The sequence below is a fragment of the Polypterus senegalus genome, chromosome 15 (assembly GCF_016835505.1).
Source record: "Polypterus senegalus isolate Bchr_013 chromosome 15, ASM1683550v1, whole genome shotgun sequence".
NCBI lineage: Eukaryota > Metazoa > Chordata > Cladistia > Polypteriformes > Polypteridae > Polypterus > Polypterus senegalus.
The window spans coordinates 75,859,169-75,879,030 of record NC_053168.1 but is presented as its reverse complement, the minus strand read 5'-3'; the positions used below and the strand labels follow the sequence as shown (position 1 = coordinate 75,879,030).

General features: G+C 37.7%; 1 protein-coding gene across 4 annotated transcripts in view; it reads right to left on the bottom strand.

Moving 5' to 3' along the window:
- The window catches only part of vps50 (VPS50 EARP/GARPII complex subunit), a 391,193-nt gene extending 374,841 nt beyond the window's left edge, over window positions 1-16,352 (bottom strand). For 2 of the 4 annotated variants that reach the window (XM_039737505.1, XM_039737508.1), the window contains exon 1: window positions 16,124-16,352. In XM_039737505.1, coding sequence (XP_039593439.1) covers window positions 16,124-16,156 — 33 coding nt within the window. In that variant the 5' untranslated portion in view covers window positions 16,157-16,352. Of the gene's footprint in view, window positions 1-10,594; window positions 10,617-15,696; window positions 15,788-16,123 lie in introns of those variants that run through there. The other 2 variants (XM_039737506.1, XM_039737507.1) reach the window with 2 other exon arrangements.
- Window positions 16,353-19,862: the final 3,510 nt, after the last annotated feature.

Genomic DNA, 19,862 nt, shown 5'->3' with positions numbered 1-19,862 from the left:
ATAAAATCTATCTGAAATGTTAAAAGACTTACTGATTTGGAATAATATTTTTATATGAATGTGTTATATTATGCATGGCATGGTGGCCAACACTGCTGTCTCACAGCCCCAGAGTCCTAGATTCAAATCCAAATTCTGCTCTTTATCCGTATGAAGCTTGCAGATTCCCAAAGTGTCCGTCTCAAAAGAGGGGAAGCAAGTGATTCTAAACTGGACCCATATTCATGAAAAAGCCATTCTAAACTAGACCCATATTTCTGCCAACTTGTTGGGTTCTACCTTTTGTCTAGTACTGTCAGAAGAATAGGTTCTGATCCCAGCTACACACAATAGATCAGGAGGACTCCATGGTGGACAGATGAATGGAACATTTATATAATCACATGAAATAATGTGGCTACTCTAATGGACAACAACTCAAAAATATCTCAAGCAGAGTACAGGGAAAAAAAGTCTTTTACTCAAATGACTATCGTAGTGGGTTTGAAACCTTTGTTGGTTTCCTCTCAATATCATATAATCACATTACGTTTTGATTTTGGTATATTAGTTTGTTAGGTAAATGATTCAAGAAATAATTATATTGTAATGCCAGAGAGTGGCAATGCTAAGTAGTCAGTCACTTACTGTAAGTAAGAATGTTATTGTACTTTGCACACACACTACTATTACTACTGGAGAAGAAAAGCACAACACTGGTCTTGTCGACTTTACTTTTCTGTAGTGCAACATGCAAATCTACAGAGTGAAGTGTGACTGTGAAAGAGTACAGGATGAACTCTACATATGGGATAACAAAGTGCTTCATTCACACTTTTCAATGCACTTGTTGAAGCTACAGTGCATCTTATGAGTAGACTTCAGTAAGTCAAGAGGTTTAGGCAATCCAAGAAATTTACCTCACAATAACAAAATAATGAGATTAAACATTTATCAAGCAGTTTATGATCTAGTGATATGTTATATGTCTCTGTATTGTATAAAAAAATCCTCCAATGAGACTGGACTTTTTTTGAAGAGATTTTTTTCAAGTCCAGCGACACTTTGGCCATGAGATTTTTTCAAGTCACGCCCTCCTCTCAAACATATTCAACCACACACATGGTACTCTCATCTCTCATTCATGTGAATGCTTTTGTCAGACAAAGTTCCTGCTCTCTCTGCTCTTATAATTTTCAAACGTTTTCCTCACTTTAAGTTCCCAATTAAAGAAGACGTATTATGTCCAAATCTTATTGAAGAATTTCATCACAAAGGGTTATCAACAGAAAAAATGAGTACACGGGCAATCCTAGCACCGAGAAACAATGAGGTCAAACGAATTAACGCCAAAAATGTTGATCGGTTACACGGTAAAATGGTTAAATGAGTATCAATAGACTATTCTGAAAAAGTTGGTGGTGATCATGTTAAAAATGAAAACATCAACTTGCAATATCCCGAAGACTATCTACAACCATTAACACTGTCCGGTCTTCCAACGCACAAATTATTGTAGAAAGAAGCATGTATGCAAAAAAAGTAATGTAATACATCTTCCGCGGAGAACATTGGACAACAAAGGAGATCTTGATATGCCATTGGTAGTAAAACATTAACAGTTTCCCGTTAGAATAGCTTTTACAAAGACAATTAACAAATCTCAGAGAGAAACATTAGAAAAAGTTGTTTTATTTAATAGAGAGAAAGACACGAAATTCAATCATGGGAAGTTATACGTTGCGTTGTCACAGTGAAAGTCCAAACACAGAATCAAAATTCAATGTGATATTGATGAAAATGTAAGAAAAAAAATGTTTTTACTGAAGTTTTACAGTAAAAGTGTAACTTTAAAAAGTATTTGTGTTTTAATTTCAAATCCAAACAGAATGAAATCATATTACTCAACGAATAACTCTAACGCAACATGAAACATAATTTACTTTCAAATTATTTCGTTTTACTATTTTTTAATATAGTTAATTACTCTCTGTAATGTAAAATAGTTAATTCTATTATGCATATGTAACAATTCCCATGAAAATAAAAATCTGTTTAAATTGTACATCCGCATCCCCATATGCGAGCAGCAGAACCACAAAGAGCCTAGCGCGTTGCACAGGCCCAGGTGTTGGCGAGCGAAGTAAGCAGGGGGCAAAGCCCCCCAGTTATTAATATATTGTCCATAGTATATGGGATAATGTTGCTGCCTCTCAGCTCCAGAAAGCTACATTCAAATCGCTAAGTCCAACTCCAGCTCAGTATGAGTATGCATTAGTGAATGCATGAATGTACAATGTGATAATTTGACTTCTCTTCCAGTTTGGTTCCTGCCTTGTGCCTGATGCTGCGGGGAAGTGCTCTAGCTTCACACAATTCTATTTATAGAAAAAGCAAGAGTTAAAACATTAAGGAATGGATATTTTTAAAGAAGACGACCATCTACTTTAAATACTCTTTGTAGAATTTCATTGCTCTCTGCATTGACACTGTAATCTTGTTGTGAAAAAACAGTCAGCTCTCCTGACACAACTGTATTTCTTTCCTGTATAGCAGACTTAACCATGCAGCTGCAGATGCACAGATGGCACCGATTTACACAAACTGTGGTGCTGTGAATTTGACTGACAATCATATGAGCCCTGTGTGAGTGTGCATGCATTAGTATACCCTGCTCTTAAATGACCACTTTAGTACAAGAGGAAGGATAAGCAATCAAGAGCATTCAGACCAAAAGACTGACGTGAGTGACACAGTATGGCACACAAATCAAGGATTTCTGAGTGCATCGTAGAGACACCAAGAAAATGTATTGATGCAGTACAAGGCATGTTGACAAGGCATTTCAAATAAATGCAACTGCATATTTTAATCTTCTTAATATTATATCTAAACAGTATAATATTATAAGGCAGTGGTCCTCAATCATGGCCCTGGAAGGCCACAAGTGGCAACAGGTTTTCATTCCAGGCAGTTTCCTAATTAGAATGCAGTCTTTGCTAATAATGAAACTTGGTAATTAACAACACCTTGTTAATGCTTTTATTCATCAAAGACAAATGTATTCACATTGTAGATAACAGGTGTTCAATTAAAGTCAGAGGCTGCAGGTTTTCACTTCAACCAATTTCTTTATTAGAACTCATTAATTTACATAATTTTAGTTATCTTGCCTGTTAAAATTCAGAATACTTATTTGCCTATTTTAGTTTTTAGCAGCTGCATTTAAGTTTTATTTGTTGCCTGTTTTCCTAACCAGACAGTTAAAATGAAATGCAGATAGCCAATTAACCAGCAACTCTCCACCTAACATGCTTCCTTTGAAACCTGTGCATATGCACCATAAAATATCCGTGTTAAAAAAATAAATAAATAAAGAAGAGGGGAATTGGAAGGACTGTTAAGTTTAAATCTGTTCTGGCCTGTAAAACACAGGATCGTGCTCTCAGAGATGGAAACTCTACAGTGCAATTAAAATTTCTCTTGTATGAATGAAAGCACTACCAATCTAAATAATTAAATACCGAGTTTCATTATCAGCAAGGACCGTCTTCGAATTACGAAAATAGTTGTAAGGAAAATTTGCAGCTACTGCAGCCCTCCAGGACCTTGATTGAGGACCCCTGTTATAAGGTGTAAAGGAGGATGTGAATGGATGGGCATCCCGACCACGCTGAAAAATTATACTTTACCCGGCCAGGACATTGTTTTAGTGGAAGAACACAGGGAGACTGCCACTCAGAATCATGTGTTCCCTCAGTACATTGGGTGGCAGCATTCTTCTTGTGTGGCTGCTATTTGGACACCCACAAGACGGCACGGGGGGGTGTAGTTTTGGTGTTTACCCTTTTGGGGTCAACAAGTGCAGCTTAATGGAGCTGTTCGGAGAAGGCTTTTCTGAAGGGGTTCTGCCTGACCCAGAAGTGTTCCAGGATGGTAATGGGGTTGCATCGGATGTACTCGGGTCTGAGCTAAAAAGGAGCCACTCCGCCATCCCTAGATGAGTCAGAGACAGGAGTGGAATCAGACAAAGCTTACCTGGGAGGAGGAAAGGAGAAAGAGAGAACAAAAAAGGAGGTCGGGCTGTGTTAAAGAGAACCTGTACAGAGGTATTCTATGTAAAAAAATATACTTTATTTTGAACCTTGGACTGTGTTGGGAGTAGCTGTGTCAAGGGTTTGGGACTGTGAGACACAGTGTTGCTGACCACAATGGTTATCCTTCATCAAAAAAAAAAAAGGTGTACATTTAAATCATGTACTGGCCAAATGAGACTATATTTCCAGACAATTTAACAGTTTGCAATTTTTAATTTTACGCAAACCTGTATCACATTAAGGAAATGGGTGGATGAATGGATGGAAGCTTTGAGATTCCATTTCATCCTTATTCCATAATTCTGTTGTAGCGGCGTAGAAAGTGACAAAGGAAAAGCTTCATGAAAGAGTTTTGAGTAAAAGAGTGAATAGGATGTGAAAAGTGAATTAGCTAGTACAGTGATTTATCCCCTACCAACTTTGAAAACCTGTTTTACAATCTCGGCAATGTGAAGTTTTTCACTGCCCAAGATTGGCAAAGAGTTTCCTCAGCTTATTTCCTGGGTCACAGGTTTAAGTATAAATGTGGACATGAGGCCAACTAAAAATGAAATAAAGTAAAGCTTAACATAGGTAGATAAAAAAGTTTAAACTTGGATTGTAATCTGGTTATACTTAGTTGTTTTTTGACAAATTATTCATTTGAAGTTATTTTCTACTAGGCCATTTTAATTTTTTTAGGGTGCTGCCGCATTGTCAACAGTTGCTGTGGCAGTTAGTAGTTACAAGACTTTATAATGTCAGCTCCCCTCTCTAGTTAGGATGGCTGCACCCAGCTCTTAGTTCCCAGCCTTTTTGGATAATACAGTACATTTGCCATTGCTACAAAAATATATTTAGTTTGGGGAAAGTTATTGTTAGTACAGGTCATGACTTTTCTTTAGCAACCTCTCTTATCAGTTTCATTTTTAATTTAGACACTAGTATTGCATGATCTTGCAGTTTTGACTCCTGCTCATTTTAAGATTTTGTTTTCTGATGACTGCCTCTACTTATTTCAATTCCCAGTCATCTTCTTTTTCACTAAACCACAGCAGATGCTTCTCTTTCAACATGTTGGCTACAAAAGTGAAATTGGTTGAACATTAATACATCCTTTGTGTTGGTTATCCTAAATAATTGGCAAACAAAATGACACAGCTCTCTACACACAATCCCAAAATATATTCATTCTGCCAATTACAATCTCCGATTTACAATCTTGGAAGTGTGATCTATCCAAGTCAAGATCAGACTAACATGGACATGTCTACAAGTCAGGCACAGAGGCCTAATTAAGTGTTAGCAATTAAACTGTGAAAGTGAGAGTGTACCAGGAGAAAACCCTATGCAGACATAGAAAAAATGTGTGAACTGCATACAACCGCCTGAAACTGTGAAGAAGGAGCAATAGCCACTGTGCCTATAGGCTGCCCTGCGCATCAATGTAGAGCTTCTTAAAACATTTTGCCCAAATTTTTTTTTTCCAGGAGTCTTTCATTGTTTCAGTTTTTGGTTGTTTCAAGTATTTTCATCATCAGTTACATTAAGAGGCATATAAATTCAACTTCTGTATAGACTGAATATAGTTGTTTCATAACACTACTGAGAACAACCTACATGAGTTTCAACAAATTTCCATCAGTTCAATATGGACTACTCTGTATGTTTTTCTGCACAATTCCAGCCATTCGTTTCTAAAGGTTTACATAACTTTATAGTGTCATTATTGACAACCTCTTTTTTGCCTTGTATAATTATCATGCAATTTGCTGCAACTCTCCAGAGCAGTGATTTTGAGGAATAAATCTCTAACCTTAAAAACTCTGCTTTCCTTAACTGATAAAATCTCAAAACATATTTTAATAACACAAAGATAGATCTGGAAGGCACTACAGTATATAATAAACTTTAATGAAAAAATGTTTAAAAGTGAAGTGACTATGAGTTATCTCACTTGAGGGTCTGAACTAAAGGCTTGTGCTCAGCTCTACCAAAGGGTTTATCACTTTCAATACACTCTGGCCAGTATGCCTTTACATTCTCTCCCTTGGCAGGCTTCTTTCATTACAGCAGCATTTCTTAATCACTATTTTCTAACATATACCCACTTATCTAGTTCAGGATTGTTGGGATCTGGTGCTATAAAACCAATCAGAGTACTGGAAGCCATTAATCAGTTGGTGTGCCAGGATCAGTTTAGCAACTGCTTTCTTGCAACCCACAGAAGAATGCCACACTGCATGGAAGCAAATGTCAAAAAGGGATGGCAGTAAGTAGCGGCTGCCATTTGGGTCAGGGCATGATATTCAAATTTTCTTGGCAGGATGAGCAGATTCTCCCAGAGTTTTCATAATTTGAATGTAATGCACACCCATATCTTCAAAACAAAGTAACACTGCTTAAATCACATTTTTCCCCTTTTCACATCTGAAGAGTTGTTTTTAATATTAGAACGTAATTGGTTTCTTTAATAGCTAACTTCAGATGTACTCATTTTCTTATTTTTCCTTCTCAGCTGGAATCAAGAAGTACAAAAAAGCTTTTCACAGCTGAATAAATCAATTTGTGTGTACTGTCTATTCTTGTAAATGTCAAAATGGCAACAGTACTTGAAGCTTCATATCCACTTTACATCCACCACTCTTGTGTGCTTCACCCACCCGTTTCTTCACTACCAGACCTTTGAACTTAAAGGTGGAAGTAATCCCAAGGTGTCCTACTTCTGATGATGTTCTTCTTTTCTATTTGGTTTGCCAGTCTCAGACACAGCTGTGCTATTAAGTATCCTGATCTCTACAGATGACCATTCCCTTTGTTAAGTACAACCCACTATATATGGGCAAATTGGCAAATAAAACAAAACAAAAAAAATTAACAACAGTAAAACTAAATTACCTAAAACTAAAAGGAAATTAAACAAAACAAATTACATTAATCCTGGTCTAAAGATGACTGTTCTACTAGCTGCTTGTGAAATACTAATCATTCCCAATATTTGTATCTACAGTATTAATCTTTATTTTGCTATTAAAAGGCTTAAGTTATTAAGGATGATTAAAATGAATACCAGGAACACACGTTTCCCGATTTGTGTAAGCCTATTGCATCAATTTATTGTGTTTCCATCACCAGACATAAAGCACCTAGAGCAATGTACTTTATTGATAGTTGTCCAATGGTTGATTAATTTTCATATTTTAGAATTCTGATTTGCCGACCAGTTTTATAATCAGGCCCACCCTCTGTAGTTTCAGTTTCTTTTCCTGATCCATCAATTTCTAACACACTTAACCAGCAAACTGTAAAATTTATGTCCAAATCAGTGCTATAATTTATAAAAGAAGGTTTTTTTTTGTCTGTGGATCTGTCATTCACTGTTACAGGGCTGTTTTTTTTTTACCCTTGCAGGGTTCATGTGTGAATAAAGCAAACAATCTGACTAGCAAGTGCATTTACATGTGTGAGTTTTACAATCAAATTATGTGAATGGCAATTAAAATACAGCCCACAAATGTACCCACAAGGTGCTGGGTTCAAAAAAGTGCACTGTGAAATGTATGCATATTTACTTTGGCCACATCCCTTAAGAATGAGGCGAGACATTTAAATTGAACTGCTTGTCTTGATAAATGAAGCATTCTTTTAACAGTTTACATAATGAGGTTTTATAAAGTCGAGTGAGTCAGCGCTCGACAAAAGGATCATCCTATATCAGCATTGCTACACTGATCACTTTCAAAAAGTTCCTTTCAACTAAACTATAAACTAACCATGGCTTGAGTTAACCATAACAAATGATAATCTCAAGGAACACTAGCAAAACACAGAAAATGTCTGTGTGCTAGAAATGGCACCGTTTGAAATATACATGCGTTCTTTTACAAGCACATCTGCACCTACAGTGCATGGAGAATGAACAAGGAGAAGGAGGTTAGGAGTGATACAACGCATTGCCATACCCACCACATGACAAACCTCAGGATCCTAGATTAGGACCCAAGTGCAGCTATGCAACGGGTGACACCTCAGCACCACACTAGTTCAGATAGAATTGGAACAGTGTGAGGTTTTTTATTGTGGCTGGACTGGCAATTCTGCCACCAACTCCCAAGTTTTCCCTGCAGGATGGAGGGCCTACGTGCAGGGCTGGATGCAGGTTAACGTCAGGCGCATTGGTAAATGTAGATGCAGCACTGCATTACTGATCCCTAGACCAAACTATCAGCCCACCAGCACAAAGTAACTTGGAAAAGAAGAAAATACATGAAGCAAAAAAACACATTTTCAATTCTAAAAAATGGGGCAGGTTTTGCAACTTTTGGGCCTTACTTAGTAATGTATGTCATGCGTATAATGTATTGTTGTACAATAATGAGTAACAGGAAAAATTACCAGATTCATTTACATTGTGAGACTGTATCGTGTTATTTGAAGCCCATTGCTGCCAGTTTACTAAATTGCATAACGGATGAAGTGGTGTGAAGGTAAGCACTATTCAAACTACTGCATATACAACTAAACTGAACTCTCTCTGTTCATACTGTGTTCTTGCTCTGTCAATTACACATGCGTAATTCAACTGCCTTATTGAAGACACTCTCACATCCCGAGTCTTGGTCTCCATCCATCCATTATCTAAACTGCTATATCCTAACTACAACATTCTAAAAAGGAGCCACTTTCAAGAATTAATAGGCAACTTCTGCGGTACTCGCATTCCTCTGAACGCAGCATTCTGCCAATTAGTCGGCCTCATTATTATATGTGAACTCCACTGAAGGTATATTTAAGTTTAATGAAGTTTAAATTTTACTATATTGTTTTAGAATAAAATGGCTTGGCAAAGAAAGAATGACACCCTTTCAAAGGACTTGCTCATGATTTCCTCATGATTCAATCACTTTACATTCCTTTGGGCCATTTTTCAAGTGCCAGTCTCTTCTAAAAAGCATCTGATACAAGGACAGCCATCAATACCCAAATGTGCAAACAGACCCACAGAAAGTGTTGTGGGTTTTGAGCACGTATGATTCTCATGCAATCTTTTTTTTTTTTTCTCCACTGTGTCAGCAGAGCTGTATGATTTAGAAATCTGCCCATTCCTTTTTTAAAGTTACCTGTGGGCTCTTCATTAAAATAAATGTGTAAATATAACTACTTACAGAAGAAACTACTAACTTTTTGAAATTCAATCAAAACAAGGGTAATAAAGTTACATGCTAGAATTACAATTATAGTAAAATGTGAATATTCAAAATTCTGAAATTTTTACTGAACTAGCAAGTTAGCACTTTTGCAATTCATAATGTATTTTATGTGATTGTACTAGCAGGAGTACCCGGAGATCTATAACCGGTGAATTTCCCAAATGAAAGAAACAGAACATAGAAATAGAACAAACAGTTTTCTGATTGACATTTTATTGTAAGTTCTTCCACTCTGGACTCTGTCTGCTGTGGCGTTTCAGACGCCCATGAAATAGACTTTCTTGTGGCATCTGAAGTGGACCGTCCAATTCTTCATCTTTTATTCTGTGTCATGGGTATATTAGCGAAAAGCAGGACAATTATAATGTGTTAAATGGTGTTACGTACGGAGTAAGCACCACAGTGAGATGAATTTACGTTATTTACAATACGTCAGAAAGTGAACAAATAGCACCAGTCAGTGAGAAAGAGCAACACTGAAATTGCACTGTGAGTCGGAAAGCGTGCAAATACGGAACCGTAATGCCATCTAATGGACGTTGGCGATGGCAACTACAGAAAGAAGTGATATACAACCGGTGCTGCGTTTGGGGAAAATGGTGGGGGAAGGATGCTGTCTTTTTAAGGCGAGCCTCTGTTCAAACGTGCATGCATATAACGGACGTTGGCGAATGAAATACAGCACTATCAGTGTATGTGGGAGTGTGACGTGCGGAAACGTGGGTGTGTGAGCTGGTCATGTGCACTGGGTCGTTCACGTTTAACATCCATACGGCAGTTCCCCTTCACCCGATCAAAGCAGTAGGCCTTCTCATACTTGGACACTTCCGCCATCTCTTGGGAACTGAAAGAAACATGGGTAAAGAGCGACGCACAGAGACCAAAGCTGCCGCTAGATGGTGCCATGGTGAACGTCTGTTGCAACGTGCGGCCATCTTGTTGATGATAAGTACGGGGACATGTGCTGAACTTTATGTCGCTGAAAAGGTGCCTTGCGGGTCACCACGAACATTTTTCCCAACCAAACATACCCCATGACCTTCTCCTGGTCACAAAGGAGCCCCATCCCCAGTATGGTGCCGATCGGACTACGGGTGTAGACTTGTTATGGCGGACAAACAAACATACACACACACACATACATACATCGACTCTGCTTTATATATTAGATAAGCAATCAATATAGATCTTAGCAATAATGTTTGCAGTGCATCATGCAATGTCTACGGTTCTGTTACAGTTAGGTCCATAAATATTTGAACAGAGACAACGTTTTTCTAATTTTGGTTCTGTACATTACCACAATGAACTTTAAATTAAACAACTCACATGCAGTTGAAGTCAGTTGAAGTGCAGATTTTCAACTTTAAGTCAGTGGGTTGAACAACACATCCATCCATCCATCCATTTTACAACCCGCTGAATCCTAACAAAACAATTGCATAAAAATGTGAGGCAACTAAAGCATTTTTTTAACACAATCCCTTCATTTCAGGGACTCAAAAGTAATTGGACAGTTGACTCAAAGGCTATTTCATAGGCAATTGTGAGCAAGTCCGTCATTATGTCATTATCAATTAAGCAGATAAAAGCCCTGGAGTTGATCTGAGGTGTGGTGCTTGCATGTGGAAGATTTTGCTGTGAACAGACTACATGCGGTCAAAGTAGCTCTCCATGCAGGTTAAAGAAGCCATCCTTAAGCTGCGAAAACAGAAAAAACCCATCCGAGAAATTGCTACAATATTACGAGTGGTAAAATCTACAGTTTGGTACATCCTGAGAAAGAAAGCAAGCATTGGTGAACTCAGCAACGCAAGAAGACCTGGACATCCAGAGAAGACAACATTGGTGGATGATCGCATAATCATTTCCATGGTGAAGAGAAACCCCTTCACAACAGCTAACCAAGTAAACAACATTCTCCAGGTGGTAGGCGTATCGATATCCAAGTCTACCATAAAGAAAAGACTGCATGAAAGTAAATACAGAGGGTACACTGCAAGGTGCAACCACTCGTAAGCCTCAAGAAGAAAGGCTAGATTGGACTTTGCTAAAGAACATCTAAAAAAGCCAGCACAGTTCTGGAATAACATTCTTTGGACAGATGAAACCAAGATCAACCTCTACCAGAATGATGGCAAGAAAAAAGTATGGAGAAGGCATGGAGAGGCAGCTTATTATCCAAAGCATACAACATCATCTGTAAAACACGGTGGAGGCAGTGTGATGGCTTGGGCGTGCATGGCTGCCAGTGGCACTGGGACACTAGTGTTTATTGATGATGTGACACAGGACAGAAGCAGCTGAATGAATTCTGAGGTGTTCAGAGACATACTGTCTGCTCAAATCCAGCTAAATGCAGTCAAATTGATTAGGTCGGCATTTCATGATACAGATGGACAATGACCCAAAACATACAGTCAAAGCAACCCAGGAGTTTATTAAAGCAAAGAAGTGGAAAATTCTTGAATGGCCAAGTCAGTCACCTGATCTTAACCCAATTGAGCATGCATTTCACTTGTTGAAGACTAAACTTTGGACAGAAAGGCCCACAAACACACAGCAACTGAAAGCCGCTGCAGTAAACGCCTGGCACAGTACTAAAAAGGAGGAAACCCAGCATCTGGTGATGTCCATGAGTTCAAGACTTCAGGCTGTTATTGCCAGCAGGGCAAAGGTTTTCAACCAAGTATTAGAAATGAACATTTTATTTCCATTTATTTAATTTGTCCAATTACTTTTGAGCCCCTGCAATAAAGGGATTGTGTTAAAAAAATGCTTTAGTTGCCTCACATTTTTGTGCAATCGTTTTTTTCAACCCACTGAATTAAAGCTGAAAGTCTGCACTTCAACTGCATCTGAGTTGTTTCATTTAAAATTCATTATGGTAATGTACGGAACAAAAATTAGAAAAAAGTTGTTTCTGTCCAAATATTTATGGACCTAACTGTATATGCCATTTGGTATGGGATTCATAAAAGCAGTGTTAATGTATGTAATTTGCCAGCTAATGGAATGACAGAGACATAGCAAGCAGACGGGCACACAAACCTTTATTTTTTTATCAAGGTGGAAGATTTACAGATCATTTTAATCTCCTTTTGATTTTTACTTTCTCGTATACAATATATAAGGAAAGTATTGTAATTGTCCAAAAAGATTTTTATGAATCTTGATGCTTAAGACCTCCCTGAGCCCGAAAATACCATTGTGTGTGTGTGTGTCTGCAAAGATGAGTGGGCCAAAAATCTTCCAGAGCGCTGTAAAAGACTCATTGCAAGTTATCACAAACGCTTGATTGCAGTTATTGCTGCTAATGGTGGCCCAACTAGTTATTAGGTTCAGGGGGCAATTACTTTTCCACACAGGGCCATGTAGGTTTGGATTTTTTTTCTCCCTAAATAATAAAAACCATCATTTAAAAACTGCATTTTGTGTTTACTTGTGTTATATTTGACTAATGGTTAAATGTGTTTGATGATCAGAAACATGTTGTGTGACAAACAAGCAAAAGAATAAGAAATCAGGAAGGGGGCAAATAGTTTTTCACACCACTGTATAGTCGCATTTAAGTTCCCCTGCAGATAAGTCGGGGCTTGATTTTACCGTATAATTTCTGGTATTGTATAATGTCGAATGCGGAAAACTAACACTATTGGTCCAAAAGATTATGATGTGCTAACGCCCACCTGAGAAAGTAACCACGGAGCATACTGCCTTTTCTTTCTATGTATTGTGCTTACGTGACCACACGGTAATACCCAAACTATTACAAAGCGGTGTTTGCACTGTTTTGTGGTTTTTGTATCTCACATCCTCATACACCTTTATCATAAGCGCATCCCTTATCTACGATGGAGCATTCAATTTAGAAGAAAATATGAAGCTGGCTTAACATTAAATGTCATTGGAGTAGTGAAAGAAATTGGTAACTGCACTGCTGCAACACAATTCTATATGTGTGAGAAACTGATGCCAGATTGGAGAAGGAAAGATGATGTAAAAAAAATGTAACGAGATTGGAGGAGGTAGGAAGATGTAAAAAAAAAAAAAAATGTTGCCTTTTTGAACGGGTGTATAAGTCGGGGTCTGATTTTTTGATCAATCTGACTTATACGTGAGTATATGCAATACTTTGTTAATCCCCAAGGGGAAATTTTCTTTACAAATGATCTTTAGAGGTCAGAGTGCAGGGTCAGCCATTGTACTATGCCCCTTGAATAATTTTCAGGTTATAGGCCATGCTCAAGGGCTCAATATGGAGTAGGATTCTTTCTGTCAGTAACAGGATTTGAACCAGCAACCTTTCATATACCAGTGCAGATCCTTAGCTACAGAGGCACCACTTTGTCCGATATATGTGGATATACATGTATGTTGTAAATATATGTGGATTTTTAAAATCATATTACAAAGATATTATATTTCATGTACTCTTCACTAAAAAAACACACCTGAACATTTCATGCCAACCTGTAAAAAAAAAGCAACAAGGAAAAAAATGGAAGAAATGTGCAGCTACTTACAAGAACAAATAAATGAAGCTCAAAAAAAAAACAATTAGAATAAAAAGGCTGGCCTAAAAAATACCATCATTTGTTGCCAGGCAGAGTCAAAGTCAGTCTCCTCGGAGGCCTTCACAATCCATTCTGCAGGCCCTCTAACACAAAATAAAAGTCGATTAAACTGTTGCTTCAACCAATCAGATTTTGAGTTGGTGTCAGTAGGGCCCTCTAGCAAGCATACGGCAACATCACCGTATTCAGACCCATTGATTGGATAGGATGGTGTAATAGCTATTTTGTTACAAGCAACGGTGCTTTCCAAAACTTTTGGAGAAACCAGAGTGGATCTACAGCTGAACGAGCAAATGCACAGGGAAACGGAGTTCCACAACGAAAAGGTGAAGAAAAACAGAGAAATCTTAAAAAGACTGATAGACTGTGTCATTTTTTTGGGCAAACAGGAACTTTCATTTTGGGGACATGATGAAAGGGCAAGATCCAATAACAGAACTATGATTTAGGAAATGAATAAGTGTCATAGTATGGGGTTCAGTTAATTGCCATGCAAAGACCAAGAGCAAAGAAAACGGATAGGGGATTTATATCAATTATTTCTCATTACAATTTTTGTATTGGCTTGCACAATGTATTTAATATTTTTACATCATGCCCATGTGTGCTTTATGACCTAAGCTTCCACATAAGCAGGAGAGCTTATGCTTAGTAATTAATAAAGTACTAGGTATCATTTAATTTGATGGTGAACACTGTGCAATTTTTTTTTCTATTTCTTTATGTACTTTTAATTGAAGTAACTAACAAATGAATTTAAACTTCCAAATCATTATCAGGGTGCCATATTTTAGGGATAACTTTCTGCAAGTGTCGCATGAGTATCTGAACTGTGTTTCTGTATTTTAGAAGTTACTTTTTGCAGTGTGTTAAAAAACTATATAGTATATTGTGGCTATCTAGCAACATTAAAAGTATTCTAATGATGATGCACTGCAAATTGACCAGGCTGAAATGTGGTTACATACTGTTTGCTGTGCAGAGGATAGGCATCGCCACATTTGGGATGTCCTGTGAATTCCACCCAATTTCTTCTGTTAATGAATCACTGGACAGCTACACATCTGAATGTGTCTTGTCTGCATGTACATCATGAAACAGGCAAACGTGAATCTGCAGAATATCTGCAGGTTGAGATGTTAATGCTATTTTCAATAGTGCATCTACAGTCTCTGGACTTATTCTCTTTTTGTTGTTGATTTCATCATAAGTGAAATTAAAACCGAAACCTCCATGTAGGGTATCTGGAGCTAAACACAGGCAACAAAGCTACAGTCACAAGTAGGGAAATCATATAAACAGCAATTACGCATTATTTGTCCACTGTCTTCTCATTTGTAAGAAATGTTCACACTTCAGAACCAAAAGGCAAAAATATTTCATTGTCTCACTGTAGACCTAGGCAATAAGATCCGATGGAAAATGGTCTATTGGCAGATATAGGAATAGAATGTTAGCAAAGAAGGACTGTGACACTCTGGTGCTCAGTCAACAGCTGTGGTTTATGGGATGAATCCTTTAAACACTCCCTTATTAATTGTAATAAAACACAAAAATTATTGTAATACGTGAAGTCAATCCTAAAAGTGTCCATACGTAAAGCTTGTATAAACGTACTATACACTTACAGAGCTGCTAGCAATAAATCAGTAAAATAACTTCTTCTTCTACGTTTTGTAAATAACGTGCACCAAATAAAAATATTTTCATAATTCCTTGTTGGATCCAAACGAATCACACTCTTAGAAAGCCATACAATACAAATGCACTACCTTACTTTGAACGGATAGTCGGACAATGCTCTCGATCGGTCAGTCGGGCGTTTGCAACAAGACCTTTTACTTCTAACTTTACCTGACATTACATCCTTTAACCCGAATAATCCATTTCAGTGTCGCGGGGGCCGGAGCCTTTTTCTTGTGACACACTTGAATCAAAAATACACTCCCTGCTTTCTAGCTCTGCTCTGTTGACGCCCACATTTTTGGTCTGATTAGTCACTACATGGTACTAAACTGAACGCGAGGACGACCGATATCTGCCACCTTTCTTCACTCGCCGGACAAGCTGCAATTAAATGTGGACAAATCTACACCTCTGATGCCACTATGTGACCTCCAAATAGTACACAATACGCATTCGATTTGTCATTTTAAAACAGTACAGGCACACCCGTGCTTCACCTGTACCAACAAGATCATGCTCCAGGTAAATAAGACACCTGTAAACCTCGGTTCGGACATCTTGCAGTTTGCATGCATATAGAACTGGCTGTAATTACCTGTCGGGTCATTAACGACTTGATCTTCTGCATCGCACCCGTGCAACCTGTGAATATTCCACAATTCAAAATAAAATCAATTCACATTCCCCTCAATAACAGTGTGTCAACCCAGGATATGATACAAAGTGGCCATGTTGCGCTCATGGTCAGGTGACTCGCGATCGCGATCGTTTCCTGGGAGATGTAGTCCAAGTGCAGTCAAGGGCAGGCTACCGCCTCGTGGACCAAAGGAAAAGCGTTCTCATGCACGGAAGTGACGCCTATTTTAACCTGCATACACGGAAGAGCGAGTTTTTAAAAGGCTCATGGATTGCACCCAGCGGTGTGTTGTTATTTTTATGTGTGCCTAAAGCCCAACGCAGACTGACTTTGATAGACTCCGATCATTCATAACAAAGACAGCAGTAAAGGGCAGTGTCCGCGGACAATGGCACGTGATCTCTATGTGAGTTCTGATTGGCTGACGTGCCTGAGGGTCACTACCTTAAGGGAATTGGTATAACGGGTTTTCACATTTTTAAAATTGCTTTATTTACAACAAATAACTAAACATGAAAATGAACAATTGGCTATAAATGCTATACCAGAGTGCTTAATTAATTGCTATAGATAACATAATTTAACGTGTCAGTGGTTTTGTTAGCTTTCTTATTTGTAATATTCTGAATAATTTAAACATTTTTAATTATCGTAAGCCGCCCTAATTCGGTTTTGATCGAAAATGTAATAATTTACTTAATGAGATAGAAGTACATAATAAACAAGAAAAGTTGTATCAAATATTCAAAATATTAAAATGCATACTTCAATTTAAACCTTGATAAATATCCATCCATTATCCAACCCGCTATATCCTAACACAGGGTCACGGGGTCTGCTGGAGTCAATCCCAGCCAACACAGGGCGCAAGGCAGTAACAAATCCCCGGGCAGGGCCCCAGCCAACCGCACTTGCTGAATATTCTCGATTAATAAATAAAAAATATAAAAAGTAATAAAGATTACAAAAGTAACATTCATCGTAATCACTGACCATGAAACATAACATACCCCACGTGCTTATTTTTGAAATTTGTAATTTTTAACATTCTCGTAGTGGCTCTTAGAGGGCTATAGGACCACCAGGAAAGAAGATCAAAAATATTGTCATATTCGTGATCATAAACTTTAAAGCAGCATAAATGACTGCCAAAAATAGGGAGAACCCTAAAAATCTTGACATCTTGCTTAGCTAGACATCAAGATGAATAAAAAAAAATCAAAGCATTTGTAAGTAATTATTATGAACACAAACAATTCCATTTCTATTTTAAACAGGTTTAATATTTGGTGTGGATTTCATTCATTTACATTAATCATAGTATCTCCCTATAATTTATAATTGATTTATTAGGAACTAGCAAAATACCTGCGCTTCGCAGCAGAGAAGTAGTGTGTTAAAGAAGTTATGAAAAAGAAAAGGAAACATTTTAAAAATAACGTAATAAAATTGTCAATGTAATTGTTTTGTCACTGTTATGAGTGTTGCTGTCATATATATATATATATATACACACACATATATATACATATATACACATATCAACAAATATATACATATACATATACATATATACATACATACAGATAAATATACATATATACACACACACACATATATATATACACAAACATACATACATACACACACACATATATATATATATACACACAGACACATATATACATACATACATACATATATATATCTACATATATATACTGTATATAGCAAACTCCCCGCGCTTCGCAGCGATGAAGAACTGCTTTTAAATTTTTATTAAAAAGAAAAGAAAACCTTTTTAAACTGAGGGAAAATATACCAATAACTACCTGTTAAGGATCTCTTTGTATACCACGTTGTCAGTTCAGCACTCCGGTTGTAATATGACCAAGCTATGCACTGATATTACTTTTGAGAATGCAACATATGGTTTTGTCCAGGAGGAAAGCAATGTTGCCTCAAATCAATGGCAACCTTTTGTAGGGTGTGTCCCTGAGACTTATTAATTGTCATTGCGAAGCAGAGCCTTACTGGAAATTTGAGGCATTTCAATTGAAATGGGAGATCAGAGGGTATAACGGTGATGCGAGGAATACATTCAGAGTGTGGCGCCCTGCTGTTTTTTGTGTAGCTGCCTTCACACAGCTTCTCCGCTGCTTTATAAACGAACGCCATATAAGGCCGTCGTTTCTCCTTGCTTCGTGGTTCTGTACTGTTTTAGTGTTTGATTATTATGATTCTTATAATTATTGTGTAGCTATTCGAGACTTACTTTACTGTTCAGGTACCCATTTTCTTTATTTAATCCATGGCTTGTAGGCTATTTTTTGTTCGTTTATTACGATTATAGATATTTATTGATTCCCTTCTTTTGCTGACTGCCTGCTCATATAAGGCGCTCTGCTGGTTTTTTGTGAAGCAGCCTTCACACAGCTTCTCCGCTGTTTTATAAATGAATGACATATAAGGCCATCCTTTTTCCTTGCTTCGCCAAGGAAGCTTCCTTTTTATTTAATCCACAGGTTCTCCGCTGTTTTATTGTTCATTTATTACGATTATTATAGTTCTCTTTATATATCACGTTGTCAGTTCAGCACTCTGTTGTAATATGACGAAGCTGTGCGAGCTCACTCTTGAGAATGCAACGTATAGTTGTCCAGGAGAAAAGCAATCTTGCCTGAAATCAATGGCAACCTTTTGTTGGGTCTGTCCCTGAGACTTCTTACTTCTCATTGCAAAGCAGAGCCTTACTGGAAATTGGAGGCATCTGAATTGAAATGGGAGATCAGAGGGTGTAACAAGGATGCGAGGGATACATTGAGTGTGGAGAAACTCGAGAGACAGCGTGTGTATTAACTTGTGGATTTTTCTGTGAGTATTTGGTGGCAGCGTGACGAAGTTGCTTCCGCAAGACCACGTTAGCTGTGGAGCTCAACTCGGAGCATATTCTTTTCCTACCTTGTCAATTGTGTAATGCGTTTTTTAAACAGGTTTGATGCATGGAAGTGATCACTCGTACTGCGTTCAGTCAGTTCACGTGAGCTGCTCTCTTGTGTGATGTTGCAATGTCCACGACTTTATTTAATGTTAGCTAAAACCCGGCACTTAAAAGTTTCTTGCTACAGCAATTTTAACTCCGTTACAAAGTGATCCAAAGTCTCGTTTATACCTCGTGTCTTCTCACTAAACTTGTATCTCGCGAATAAAGTATTCGTCATTTTTCTTCAGCGCTCTTTGGGAGCTCTTCCTTCTTTTCTACGTACTGCGGTCACAGTCAGTTCACGTGATTACGTGGGAGGCGTGATGATGTCACACGCAGCTCCGCAACGGCCATCGACCTAAAGTCAATTACAGTAAATGGAGAAAAATAGCTTCCAGTTATGGCCATTACGCATAGAATTTCTAAATGAAACCTGCCCAACTTTTGTAAGTAAGCTGTAAGGAATGAGCCTGACAAATTTCAGCCTTCTACCTACACAGGAAGCTGGAGAATTAGTGATGAGTCAGTCAGTGAGTGAGTGAGTCAGTGAGGGCTTTGCCTTTTATTAGTATAGATACAAACTTTTACTCCACATCCAGGTATTTAAAATAAAATAAAATGCCAAATACATTAAAAGATTGAAATAAAATCCATTTAAAGGTCGTAATCAGAAATGTTTAGGTCCCTCTATAACAAATTACATTTAGTACATTG